General features: G+C 40.4%; 1 protein-coding gene across 1 annotated transcript in view; it reads right to left on the bottom strand.

Annotated features, from left to right (window-relative positions):
* The window catches only part of ITGA2 (integrin subunit alpha 2), a 106,167-nt gene that overhangs the window by 12,164 nt on the left and 80,243 nt on the right, over window positions 1-13,760 (bottom strand). Inside the window, exons 16-23 of the mRNA XM_032851455.1 lie at window positions 12,465-12,604; window positions 8,926-9,077; window positions 7,046-7,156; window positions 6,395-6,477; window positions 5,815-5,956; window positions 4,395-4,487; window positions 3,723-3,799; window positions 3,552-3,635 (exon numbers count right to left, since the gene is read on the bottom strand). Of these exons, the coding sequence (XP_032707346.1) occupies window positions 3,552-3,635; window positions 3,723-3,799; window positions 4,395-4,487; window positions 5,815-5,956; window positions 6,395-6,477; window positions 7,046-7,156; window positions 8,926-9,077; window positions 12,465-12,604 (882 nt within the window). The remainder of the gene's footprint in view (window positions 1-3,551; window positions 3,636-3,722; window positions 3,800-4,394; window positions 4,488-5,814; window positions 5,957-6,394; window positions 6,478-7,045; window positions 7,157-8,925; window positions 9,078-12,464; window positions 12,605-13,760) is intronic.

Here is a 13,760-nt window from a genome sequence, read left to right as displayed (position 1 = left end):
TTCCTTTAAAAACCTATCATGATCTCTCCATAAGATTCTTTGTGTTCTATGTTTACCAGTTGTACGGTTTCTAAAAGAAGTACAAATGTATTACTTTAGAACTGCTAGAACTCAAGATTGCTATTGCACTGACTGGTGTGCTAATGCAGTGCACACTTAGTCCTGGTTTTTTGGATGGATTGACAAACCAGAGGATTTTCCACTTGGGTGGCTGAAATGCAATGATAGGGTATTGGGTTTTAGCTCCTGCAGTATTTTGTACTGGATGCCTGTAAAATAGGGCACACATTTACCTTGTTATTCCTTCTCCCTATCCTCCTCTAGTTCCAAACCAACTCTAATGCTTTTGGTCTGAACTGAGGTTGGTCAGTCTGTTTCCACGACCAGTGTAGAGACCATGTTTATGAAGGCTGACCCGGAGGTTTTATCAGACTAAACTTAGAGGTATCAGATGACCTGATCTCTCTGCTTGGGTGGGGTGGGGGGGGGGGTTGCCAAGTAAGGTTTGCAGGTGAAGTGGGGACCAGGTTAGAGGAACCCCCATAGGACACTCAGACTGGAACATAACTGGATACCCTTCCCTTTCCTCCTCACTCATTTCCGGGTCTAAGGCTGGATTCCAGCCAGGACAACTTTATTGGGAGTCCCAACTTCATTGGGACTGTGGGTGGGTGGGGGGGTGGGTGGAGAAGGTAGCAGGCATAGGAGTCTAAAAAAGCAGTTTTCTTCCCCCTGGACAATGTATCATAATTCTAGGATGCTGAATATTTCCTAAAAAAGAAAATTGAACTGGACATTTTCTGAGATACTTTTTGGGCTTCTTTATAGAACTCCTATCTTTTTTTAATGCTTAAAAAAAAAAAAAAACAACTTTTCCAAATGCTCAAAAGGAAAATATGCCCTAGGAGACTCAAATAGATGTAGCATTTGTCAAGGTTATGTAGATGAGAGGAAACAATGATCTGTCAGCCTTACATGGAAAATGGGAATACTGACTAGAATTTGAAACAGAAAGCCTGGTTGTATTTGCATGAATTATTCCCTTTACCTTCTAGAAGACCTTTGTGTGAACCCCTAAAAAGAGTTAGTTTCTAAATTAGTATGTTCTGATTTTGGATTTTAAAGTGATCTGACATTTTTGCCATTTGTCACTTAAGTTTTCCTTAAGTTACTTAAGTGTGAATGATCAATTATTTATAAGCAGTTAGCTATGCTTGGGGGGGGGGCTCCTGCTTAGAAATAATTCTATCATGATTTCCACCCATAATGTTTGCATAATATAACTGCACATTTATCAAAGTGGTTGCTAAGGGATACATTCCATGACTGGAGAGGACTTTTTCAAAAAGTTTTCAAGAAAAAAAATTTTTTATACTACTTGTGATGGTTAAAATAAATCTGCAATATCTTATTAAATATCTTATTAGTTGTGAACTGGTTACATAAATTATGATCTAGTCAGGAATAGGATAAATTAGTTCAGTATGTCCTGATATAAAAGCTTCTCTAAGATTACATAAAAAGCAAGGTTTGGAGAAGGATTTTACCATTCCATTCGGTTAAGAGTGTGTGTGTGTGTGTGTGCACGCGCCCGTGCGCATGCACGCATTCACGTGAGCGCGTAGTGTGTGTGTGTGATGCATATATCCTGATAGATTTGTCTTCCCCCTGGACAATGTATCATATCATGCATCTGGAAGGTATTCTGAAAAATAGCTGAGTCATCTATGCAATGGCCAGAGGGGGTGGGAGGGATAACTTCACTTTTCATTTTTTTTTTCTGTATTGTTTAGAGTTTTGGTTTCTTTAAAAAAAAAAATCAAGAGGAATTATCTGGGTGGTGAGATTAGGAGCCATTTTAGTGTTTACACATCATAATTCTCCATATTAACTTTTTAAAAAACTTTTTGGTATATTTTAAAGAATATCCAAGGGTCTTAAAGTCCAGTTTACCATCACAAAAACTACAGAGCTAAGAGGTTCTGAAAGTGACGTCCCCCTTCAATCTTATATTTATTTCATGTTTAAACTATGTGGAAAAATTGGCTGTGGTGCAAGAGTAGAATCCTAGTAAGGCTGTGTTAAGAAAAAGCATTTAGGGGGTGCCTGGGTGGCTCAGTGGGTTAAAGCCTCTGCCTTTGGCTCAGGTCATGATCTCGGGGTCCTGGGATCAAGCCCCGCATTGGGCTCTCTGCTTGGCAGGGAGCCTGCTTCCCTTCTTCTCTCTCCGCCTGCCTCTCTACCTACTTGTGATCTCTGTCAAATAGATAAATAAAATCTTAAAATCTTAAAATAAAAAAAAGCATATAGGGTAAGAATCAATGTAGGTAGAAAGAAAAAAAAAATCAGGTAATGTGGTAATAAGAATCTCTCTGGATGCCCTGGTCTTCAATTCTTTTAGCACTGTGGGTCCTTCTGGAATCTGCAGTTGCTGATTAATTTTTCAGGGATGGATGACTCGGGCTGTACTTTGTTCTGCTTTTGCTGTTTGCAGCTCACTCAATATAGAAGCATTCTTTCATCTTTGCTCATGTGTCTCATGCTTTAGACATAATGACACATTTTCCTTTTTCTTTTGCTCAGTGACCTACTGCACGATCTATGTGTTCCATGCTTTTAGGGGTTGGGGTGATGTGGCATGTCAGAGAAAGCCACTGTCCCTAAACACTATTGGGCTCCTTGGCAATACAGTGAAGTGCACTGATGCGTGCTAGGAAGCTGCCCTTGTGCCTCCCCAGGTGGAGAGACCTGGTTCCCAAGCTGGGAGGTAGGCGTCACCTTCAGCCTGTGTTCCTGCATAGCTGTGGTTCGGTGTGTCTGCACCTATGAACCTGCTCCCCTTCTTGGTAGGAGGCAAGGTGATACGTCACCATGTTCCTGCTTTGGTGTTCCACATGTTCGCCACTTCTCAAGACACCTGTCCCTCCGAGCAATTCAAAGTCGCTGGTACCAACCAGCATCATTCTGCTTGCTCGGGTCAGGCAAGAAGGGGAATAGAGCATTGATTCATAGACGACCTCCTTTGGAAAATGCCTTGTTTCCTCTTGGTTGGAAGAAACTCTTAATATATTACATCAGGAATTTTCCACCCAGAAACTCATTTTCCTTGACGAGATTTCCTATTTGTGGTGGACCTACTATGTGCAAAGCATATGCGTGGGGCTTCAGTGTTCAGGGATGGGGCTACTGCTTGTGAGCTCATACGGATGATAGGAAGCAGGTGTGGAGAAGGGCGTGGTGGCAGTTGCTCGGGGCCCAAGAGTTCTCTGACCCCTTGGGAAAGTGTGAAGCTCATCTGAGCGCCCACAGAGGTCTTTCCCTGCAGCTCACGGCAGAGGGGCTGCCCCTCTGGTTTTTTTGGTTGCTCTCAGTCCATAAATTCACTCAAGGTTTCCTAAGGACTGACCTGTCTGGGACTTCCATTTTAGTTGACAAGGGGGCCATATTTACTTCAAATTTTCCAGTTAAGAATGAACCTCCTTAGTCATGAGCCAAATGTGTTATATACTGAGTGATATCAGTGGCCAGAGGCTACTCAGTGTTTCACCTACCTCGTTATGTGAATATCGGCATCATACCGCAGAGGAATTTTGAAGTTGACCAAATTATCTGCTTTGCTTTCTTCCTGGCTTTCGCTATTGAAACAAACATTAGGAAACTACTTAAAGAGAAATATTATTAAAGCCCATCTATCATCAATTCATGACTTCATTATATTTTACCTTAAGGCTTGGAAACTGACAGATGCCTGATTCTGAAGGTTTTGAAGATTGAAGTCAAAGTTAATAGTGAAAGTCACCTATGCACAAAATTAAAACTCATTAATCTGGGAGGGTTCATACTCAGGGACTAATTAAAAAAAAAGTTCCCCCAAAAAGCAAACTTCCCCCAATTTCATTTTGAATTATATATGCCTTGAGTTTTCAAACTTGTAGACTATCTGTTCGTCTACCTTTCTGTATTTAGCATGCCTTGCTTCAGAATTAGAGGGCTTATCTTTCGAGTCACATGTACAGATCATCACATCACAGGCATATCTACTTGTCAGAATTTGAAAGCTCTGTGTTGATGTGAAAATCTGCTTACTAGGGGTTAACATGAGATAGCTGTGACTCTCTACAGCACTCTGATCAGTGTTGGTCAATGTAGTCAGTAAAAAAAAAAGAACTTCTCTCTTCTCTGTGCTTTTGAAATGAATTGCATGGGGGAAAACCCCACTTTTATTAATAACTTGAAACATTTAGATATTTTCAAAACTCCCTTGCAATATGCAGCTGGTCAGTTTGTGACACCTGTCAAATCATGTTACCTAACAACAAAGATGGAATGGTGGCGAGTGACACTAGTGCTGAGGAGGGGCGAGTGTGGACTTGAGGAAGAAGTGTAGGTCGTACCTGTTGCTCCCTCTTTAAAGCCGGGTAGCCAACATCACAGGTAACAGTCTTCTGAGATGAAGCAATCTGGCATGTTACTTCTGTCCCATCAACCTGGAGACCAAAGAAACAATGATCAATTAATATGTAGAGTATGTGTGCACATACGTGCTGAAGGATGTACGAACCACGTGGGCATTTTAGCAGTAACGCTAGTTCACAATGAATTTATTGTCCCTGATATTAAAAATCTCATATTGGGGGTGCCTGGGTGGCTCAGTGGGTTAAGCCTCTGCCTTCGGCTCGGGTCATGATCTCAGGGTCCTGGGATCCAGTCCCACATCGGGCTCTCTGCTCAGTGGGGAGCCTGCTTCCTCCCCTCTCTCTGCCTGCCTCTCTGCCTACTTGTGATTTCTCTCTCTGTGTGTCAAATAAATAAAAATCTTTAAAAAAAAAACAACTTCATATTGTCCAGGTAGCTAGTATACTATTTTTACGGCTAAGCAGGACACCCAATAAGCCAAAAGTGAGGTCAAATACTGGAATTTTCCTCCAGAAGTAAATCATAGTTCTTATATTTCAGAAGCACAAAATAACTTTAATCCAATATTTTAAAATGTTGTCTTTAATACATACCTTTCTCTCAATAATATTCGAAATTTGTACTTTCAAGAGAAGAAAACAAATCATACGTTGGTGCTTATATTTTAAATACTTTAAAGGATCTTTTTTAGTTCTTTTTATTTTTTTTTTTTTATCTTTAAAATAAGAAGTTCCCATTTGGCACAGGAAAGTGAACCATCAAAGTCAGAATAGATTTAGAACACTCAATCTGCTACGTTCGTGCTGACTTTAACTTGGATGAAGCCATTTGTAATCCTTTTATCGAGAAGTGAATTTGGGAAATCTCAGCTTGTCGCTCCTCTCCTTTTCACTGCTTGGTGGCAGCGGAGGGGCCAGAGGACCGTCATGGCCAAGTGTGTTCCTGGTATAGTGATCAAGTCAACATGATTAACTGACCTCGCTGGAATGCAGCATCTTGGCAGTAGTAAGACTTGTGGTTACAAAGCTTGGCCTGGGCTATAGGACTCTAACTTCTCTAGAGCAAGTGCAGCTCAGAGCATCTGTGCAGCAGCACGGCATCCCACATCTGGCTCATCCCACAGCTGGCTGGAGAAGAGTCATGGTTGTGTCTGGCCAAGTCTCAGGGCAGAGGAAAAACTGACAAAGCTGTGAAGCAGAACTGGTCTAGATACAGAGCCAGGCTACGCTCACGTGTGGTTGAACCAGTTGGGAGCCCCAGAGTTAGGACTGATCACACCTAGGAGTAAGGCGCTTCCTCAGACAGCATACAGGACATGGGGATGTGAGTGTGAGCTAGATGGTTATTAATGTCAGGCAGGAAACACAAGAGTAGTGAGCCCGGAGTGTCATCACCTACCGGCATGGACCAGGAAGCAAAAAACAAGTTTTCTGAAAAATCAACAACAATTCTAGTGTTGTATGCACTTTCCCTTTTGTTTTTCAGTGTTACTGAAAATGTTAACCTTCTGTTTTGGTTGCTGACGATAAAGAGTTGATCTCTGTTAAAAGAAAAAAGGAAAAAAAAATTAAGGTTAAAAAGGCTGGTATTCAAATACTTCACTCATTTTAAAAATAAGAAGATAAAACTCTTTAGATTTGGAGGATTGAGGAAGTTGTTTAATAAACCATCTTCATAGTAAAATGACTCAGACAACAAATAAGTCAAGGCTATTACTTTTGCTCCTTCATTGATTTTAATTTAAACACTGCAGGGAGAGGAACCATCCAAACACAAATGGTTTGAGATTTCTTACCGTTTTACTCCTTTATGGATGGTAGAAATTGAAATTCAGATTTTAAAGGTCTTTATTAGTTATTGTTTTGTGTGTGTGTGTGTGTGTGTGTGTGTAGGAAAAAAAATCTCCATAAACATTCATTTGAATAAAGTGATCTCATGTCTTATTTCTACATTTTACTCTGAACTCAAACAGACTTACTGAGCAGTTGACAGTTGTTGGACATTTAGAACTAGATCCGAGATACAAACTCCATCATCCCCACAGTCCTTGTAGAAAGGGATCTACAAAAAAGGAAAAACAATCCCACACAATTGCTCAAGTTAAAAACCAGACGTAGAAGAGTACATGTAGAATTATTCTATTTATATAAAGCTCAAAACCATAAAAAGCCAAACAACATTTTAGGAATATGTATATGTTTAGCAACATAGGAAGAAAAGCAACAATAAAGACCAAATTCAAGGTGATGATTTGCTTGGGGGACCAAGATGAACGTGGATGTGATGGAGGAAGAGAGGGACACAGAGAACATAGGTACTGGTGACATTTTTATGTGGGTGGTGAGCACAAGGTGTTTGACTTTATGGTTATTTATTTCTTCAATAAATATTTCTTGAACACCTATGGTGGGCCAGGCACTGCTCAAAGGGCTGAGAATAGTGCAGTGAAGAAGACAAAAGTCCCTGTCCTTCACGGATCTTGCATGCTGATGAGCTTTGAACATAAAAATATTTCACGTAGAAGACAAGTATTTGGAAAGTTATGTCCTATGGGCTTTCGAACATGACTGCAGCAACCATGAAGCTTTCTTAGCCAGTCTGAATTCTAGGAAGGGCAAACCACACTTACACTGAAGACCTTGGCCTTCTCAGAGTAGGCTTCAAGGGCGGGGCTGGTGCCAGGGTTCTCCAGACTGATGTTCACACACAGATCCAAAGAGCTGACAACGTCAGAGGGCTTCTAAACACACAAACAGTGAGGCAGTTTACTAGGGCACGGCAGCTTCAAAACAAGAAAATGACCACCAGTGTGTTCACAATCAAGGACACAGTCCTCTCTCTATGATGGAGAATATCCTTGTTTTGGATTTTCCAGACTCTTGCTTCTCTTCTGTCTTAATTCTGCTCTTAGCCTCTCCATTACCAAAAAAACTTAGAGACTTGGATTCAGTAAAAATTTGAAGCAGCAATTCTTAGTTAAGCTCACCAGTAATCTTGTTATTCATACATAATCTATAAACATTTAGAGGCTATGCCCAGTTTTAATACTTAGAAGTCATAACAATACACAGCTCTTGGGTTGTTGGCTATGGGCTTTCCAGTCCCTACTGCCAAGACTTAGGAGTCCTTCGGTATCCTGACCAAATCTCTGGGAGGGCATATGCCTGACATGGGAAGGTGCTCAGGGCTGGCCATCAGGCAGTGACAAGGGAACTCCCTTCCTTAGTCAGAACTTAACTCTGCTCTACAAAACCGAGTAAAGGGGGTCCTCAGCTGGCTGTAAGACTAGCCCACAGGATGGGCTTGGGATTGATATCCAGTATGGTGTGTTAAATGAAACAAAATCTCTTTCACTGACCCAAATCACACACATCTTCTTAAAAACTTCACAAGTACACATCAGCCTGAACAAGATACATGTGTGAACAACAGCTCAGCTGACTTCATTCCCCCAGAATGGACTACAGGTTTCATCTGATCTATGACTTAGCACAAAAATAGGAGAGAACAAGAGCTGGCTTTTAGCCCTTTAAAGAATGTGTGTAATTGACATCTTAACAAAAAAAGGTCCAGGCCTTCATAAACAAGACTCCTTTAACATGAATAAGAAATTAAAAAATGCAATTGATTTTAATTCCTCTATTAACAGAGCTAATATTTCCAGAGTAGTATTTAGTAGTTTTTGATATGGGATCTCTGTATCTATATCAAAAATATCTGGGAGTACTCCTTCAATCTGTATATACCTTGGACCTTCAAACCCAAATTTCTGGTATTGGGAACCCAGAACATGCATCTTATAAGTTCTCTTGGCATTCTTATACATCTTGAACTCTGAGAACCATGTTCTATGAAAGTTCTTAAGCAGCTCTTTTAAAAATGAGCTTTTAAAAATCTTTTTAAAAAGATTTCCTGAGGAAATCACACTTTGAAACACCATTTCATGGTTCTGGAGGGAAACAGTCATACAATTTATAAAATCAGTTTTCTGTTGGAAATCCTGAGAAGCATTTTTCCTACTTGTGAGATTTTCAAAATTCATGTCAACTCTCATAACTATGGGATATGACTGGAGCAAATAATTTTTACCTCATCCTTCCCCTATATTAATTTAAATCCAATAGTGGAAATCACAATTAAGCTCCTTTTCAGCAGCTTAAAAATAAAAATTTTCCCTGATAGATGCTAGAATAAATGCTAGAATAAAATTTGCAGTCTACTAAAAGTTTTACCTGTTAAACGTTAAAGAAAACACCATGTTTGATTTCTTTAAGAACCTTATTTTTAGCCTTTCGGTTGCAATCCCAAATAAAATTTCACGCTAGTAACACATTAATAGAAGGCAACCATGTACTAGCATAAAGAATAGGATTTCCTGCTCATGCAATTAGACAAGAAGAGCATTAATTAGAAGGGCAGGCATTTTCTAACTCCTAAGCTTCCTTTTTAGATGTTGACCATTCATTAGTCATTCAGAGGAAAAGATGAGAGTGAGGACGGAGGCCTCACCTGTATGTGGATGGTGTACTCAGTGCAACTCTGTGCTTGGCTCACCAGCATATTCTTCTGCAAGCACCTTTCATTGTTTTCTTTAAATAAACCCCTGGAGGTTACTCTGGATGAGTACAGGTCTGCATCAATTGTGATGTTGTATATAATAGCTATGACAAAAATCACAAATGTTATTGCAAATAAACCTGTACCAAAAAACTATCCCTACCTTACTGTGTTTTACTGGGTAAAGTCAAGGACTTCAAGAAAATATAAAAAGTCTTTCCGCGGATGGACTGTGAGCCACGGACAGCCACGGCATTTGCAATTCAGGCTCTGGTGTGAGGTAGGGACTGTGGTTCCAGAGAGAGGGGATTCAAAGAAGCATGGCTTGAAGAGTGAAGAGCAAAATGAACTTGCCTCCAGGAAATCTGAGGGAATTTGGTCAAATTACTTCCTCAAGCATCAATTTCCTCATCCCTAATACGGTGATACGAGAAAGAGGCAGTTACTGAGTGCCTGCCATTGAATATGTTCTCCTATTGTACATGTTTTACCATCAGTCAACCGGAAAGTGGATAGATCTCCTATTTCACATAAACAGAATAAAAGAGGTAAAACGAACCAGCTCCATTCACACAGCGAGGGCCTGCTCAGAAATAAAACCGGGGTAATTTTGAAATCAGGGCTCATGTTCTTTTAGCTCCCATGCAGTTGTGAGGATTAACTGTTATTTGAGATAAACTCTGAGGGAACACTCTAAATGCTTATTTGGGGGTGGGGGGAGGCATGCAACTCCTCAGTAGTAAGTTTGGAGTCAGACAGTCTTGATTTGAATTCTAATTCCATTGTTTATGAGCTCTAGGACTTTAGGCAATTTGTGTAACATCTTTCAACCTCCATTTCCTCATCTACGAAACAGAAATACTACTACTAAACCAGGGAAATGAAAATGAAAAAAAAATGCAATAAAAAACAGAGGTCCGGGGATGCCTGGGTGGCTCAGTTGGTTAAGTGGCTGCCTTCGGCTCAGGTCATGATCCTAGGCCCCCGGGATCAAGCCCCGTGTTGGGCTCCTCACTCAGCGGGGAGCCTGCTTCTCCCTCCGCCTGCTCTGCCTGCTGTTCCCCCTGCTTGTGCGCTCTCTCTCTCTCTCTCTCTCTCTCTCTCTCTGTTAAATAAATAAATAAAATCTTTAGGGGGGAAAAAAAAAGAGGTCAGTAGCCAATATACAAAGTATCAGAGACTTCAACCAGAGTCCGCTGTCCAAAACTGAGAAAAGATCTGATGATATTCAAAGCATCAGCTGACTTATCTGGGGTTACTCCATTTTATTCTACTATTTTCAATATTTTAAAGGTTGAATAGACTTCCAAAATACATTAATTCTTCAGGTTACCTTTAAAGTATCTATTAGAGATGTTGAATCATTTTTCTTACTCCACTGACTTAATGAAGTTAACAAAGATAGATAAAACATAAGTGAATCAAATGAACTAAAAACAAGTAGTGAAAATAATACAAAGGAAAAACAATGCCAGGGAGGTGAACATAGCCAGGACAGAGTTAGTGCATGTGGTAATACTAGCTCATTTTTCTCAAGTAGTCTGGTGAAAAGGATAGCCTCATAGGCAATATATCCATTTTTTTTAGGTTATTAACTTTAAACTGGAGTAAGCACCTGATATAATAAAGACCACATGCTTTAAAAATTTACTTTTCTAAGTTGTGAAGATGGGATTTGGTCTTACATACTATTATTGCCAGACAGTTAAGTGACAAATGATCATGACTGGCTTGTCTGAGTGGACCTGAAGACATTAAGGAAAAGGTGCCCAATGGGAAGAAAGCCCAGGGAAGGACACTCTCTGAAGGCAGAAAGCTGCTTTTGAGTTACAGCAACAGAAGGGGGGGAAGCCCCATCAAAAAGAGGAAGATTTAGGAGACAAATCCATGCTTTCAGGCCAGGAAAGCTAACCAGCCAGCCATTTCTGCCAACTAATAGATTTCCCAAATTAATGTTATAGGCAGACTAGCCACTTAATGTTCACCCCACCCCCAGCTTGGTTGAGATGTAATGGAGATACAATACTGTATCAATTTCAGGTATACAGTGTAGTTGTTTTGCATAGGTAAATACTGGAAAATGATTACAATAAGATTCATTAACAGATCATCACCTCACACAGTTGCAATTTTGAGTGTGTGTGTGGTGAGAACTTTTAAAATCTCTCTTAGCAACCTCCAAATAACAACACAGAGTTACTGGCTCTAGTCACCATGCTATGCGTTGCATCTAGCCACTTAGTGTTTACACAGGAATGGTTTTTGACTCAACTATCCTAGCTACTCACAGGGCAGGCCTGTGAGATGGGCTATCCAGAGTTGGGTCAGTGTTTGAATGCCTGAAAGGCAAAATGCCAGACGCATATGAGAAGCAGGAAAATACAGAAAGCATGGCAAGGTTTGAATCTAACTTCTGCTTTATGTTTTTAACCTATGTATTTCTTGGTTATGAATCCTGACAAAGACTGAAAATAGAGTAGTTTGTTAACCACTTAATAGAACACTTGTAGGAACTACAGGTGGCTGAAGGTTAGAGCCAAAATCTGAAGGAAGGGGGATGAGAACCTGGGAAAAAGCCTCAAGAGAAAAAAGGCAGAGTTTAATCAAGTTCAAACTCCACTGCCCTGCTCTGTGAGCGCTGGAGCAGGACAGAGGATAGTCAGGGGCAGTGGGTATGAGAGATTCGCCCAGTCCAAGAGAAATGACATTTCCTGGTGACATTTGTCCAGTTTTCCTCACTCCTGTTGACAGGACACAGATTTTTATCCACTTCTCCAGATTATTTAGAGCATTTAAAACACTGGGCACAAACTGCATCTTGTTTATATTTTCTCATTATCTCATGCCTACTATTTCCTCAAGAATAGGAATATTTGGTACTTGTGCTGAACATGCTATGTCTAGATCACGTCTCAGCTGAAATATGGCATAAAATATGGGCAGAACATCAGTGTAATCTTTATGCGCCCAAGCTTTAAGGTAAGGAACCCCTGGGTAAAAGACACTTCAATGAGGGCGCCTGGGTGGCTCAGTGGGTTAAGCCTCTGCCTTCGGCTCAGGTCATGATCTCAGGGTCCTGGGATCAAGGCCCGCATCGGGCTCTCTGCTCAGCGGGGAGCCTGCTTTCTCCTCTCTCTCTCTATGCTTGCCTCTCTGCATACTTGTGATCTCTCTCTCTCTGTTTCAAATAAATGAATAAAATCTTAAAAAAAAAAAAAAGACACTTCGATGAAGTTAGGAGAGCCCAGGACGAGGTCACAGAGAGAGTAAATTTCTGTGGCAGAGTGTTACCTTCCGGAGATAATACAGGAAGATCTAACTGCATCTTCCCTACATAATTAACCATTCTCAGGCACTTCAAATGTGCAGCAATATAATATCTGCAGGACCCGGATTGCCTTTGGCCCATAAACACAAAGTACAGGTTATATTCAGGACTAAAACTCTACAAGCAAACCTATCTCCACACAGATTATTTCAGGTCAACCCACCCACTTGATCATTTTGCTTAGGAGGTCTAAACTTGGCACTGAAACAGAGTGTGAGTTTTATGTCAGCATTCTTGTTGAACAAAGTAATTTTTTCCGGTGTGAACGAAGCATCCACAGACACATCAGCAATACTTTGGGACCTGAAAGACATAAATGGAAACAGGTAGGTTATTGCCAAGTGCACGTTATAACCTTTACCTAGAGGACCCGGGACCAGCATTATCAAATTATTCTCAGCACAGTCTAAGCACTGGAGCACTATTTCATATTTGAAAGCTGTAAAATGGTAGGCAAGAACAATATCTTTTGTGTTTGTGACTGACTGTATTGCCAGCCCAATCCACATTTAGTATTTTTTGTTTATTAGTTTGTTTGATACTTGCGTAAGCGTGGGATGTGAGTCTGCAAACTCTTTGCAAATGAAGTACAAAGTCACGATCTCTGTTGCGTTTTGTCAGCTACAAACAGTATTGTTTGCTCTTCCCACAAAGGGAGGGGAGAGCGCAGTGACAAGGTGAGAGTGGTGTGGCTGAGGAGCGTGGCTGTGGCCCTGTTGCCTCCCTTAATGGCTGGCAGCACTTCTTTGATGTGTGGCATAGGACCATAGTGGTGGCAACTAGCCTGGTACCAGAAAATGGCTGGGGAGTCTCTCAGGCAGGGTGCAAAAGACTTCTGACTCTGGTACAGCCCTTTAGATATCTAGAAAGCTTTCCATACACATGGGCTCATTTGTTCCTTTAACACTCCTATGAAATAGAACAAATATCATCTCCTTTTTGTTAATGAGAAAGTCTGAAACAAAAAGCATTTAGTAACTTATGAGTTTACTGAGTAATAGTTAGCAAGTGAGGAGCTAGAGCTCATGATCTAGTTTCTCTGCCATTAAAATGTTGTACTTCATAACGACCCTTTGTGCACATACTCCATGATTTACAGAGCAGCAAATAGTAATTAGTAATTTCATTGTTTTGAGAAGTACCATAAAAAAATGCAAAAAACATTTTATCTTTAATTTCAGGTACCATCTGAAGGACTTAAGTGAAAAAATTGTTTCATCAATTGATCATGTATCTATAAGGCCCCCTAATAAGCAGCCATAAAACATCTAATAACAAGTACAACATGTCCTCAAACCTACAAGATCTAGAATGTGTAAGTGAGTGTTTTCTGTAAGTCAGTCTCTTTAAGAGAATCTTTTATCCCAATGGCGATGGTGGTATTGATTGAAAGGATTTTGTTAACTTGTTTTCTAAAAAATTATTCTCAGGAAGTTACCTAGAAAATCTAGTCTCAACA

This window comes from Lontra canadensis, unplaced genomic scaffold (assembly GCF_010015895.1).
Source record: "Lontra canadensis isolate GAN:19392208 unplaced genomic scaffold, GSC_riverotter_1.0 scaffold5, whole genome shotgun sequence".
Classification (NCBI taxonomy): domain Eukaryota; kingdom Metazoa; phylum Chordata; class Mammalia; order Carnivora; family Mustelidae; genus Lontra; species Lontra canadensis.
This window is presented reverse-complemented; position numbering and strand designations above follow the sequence as displayed.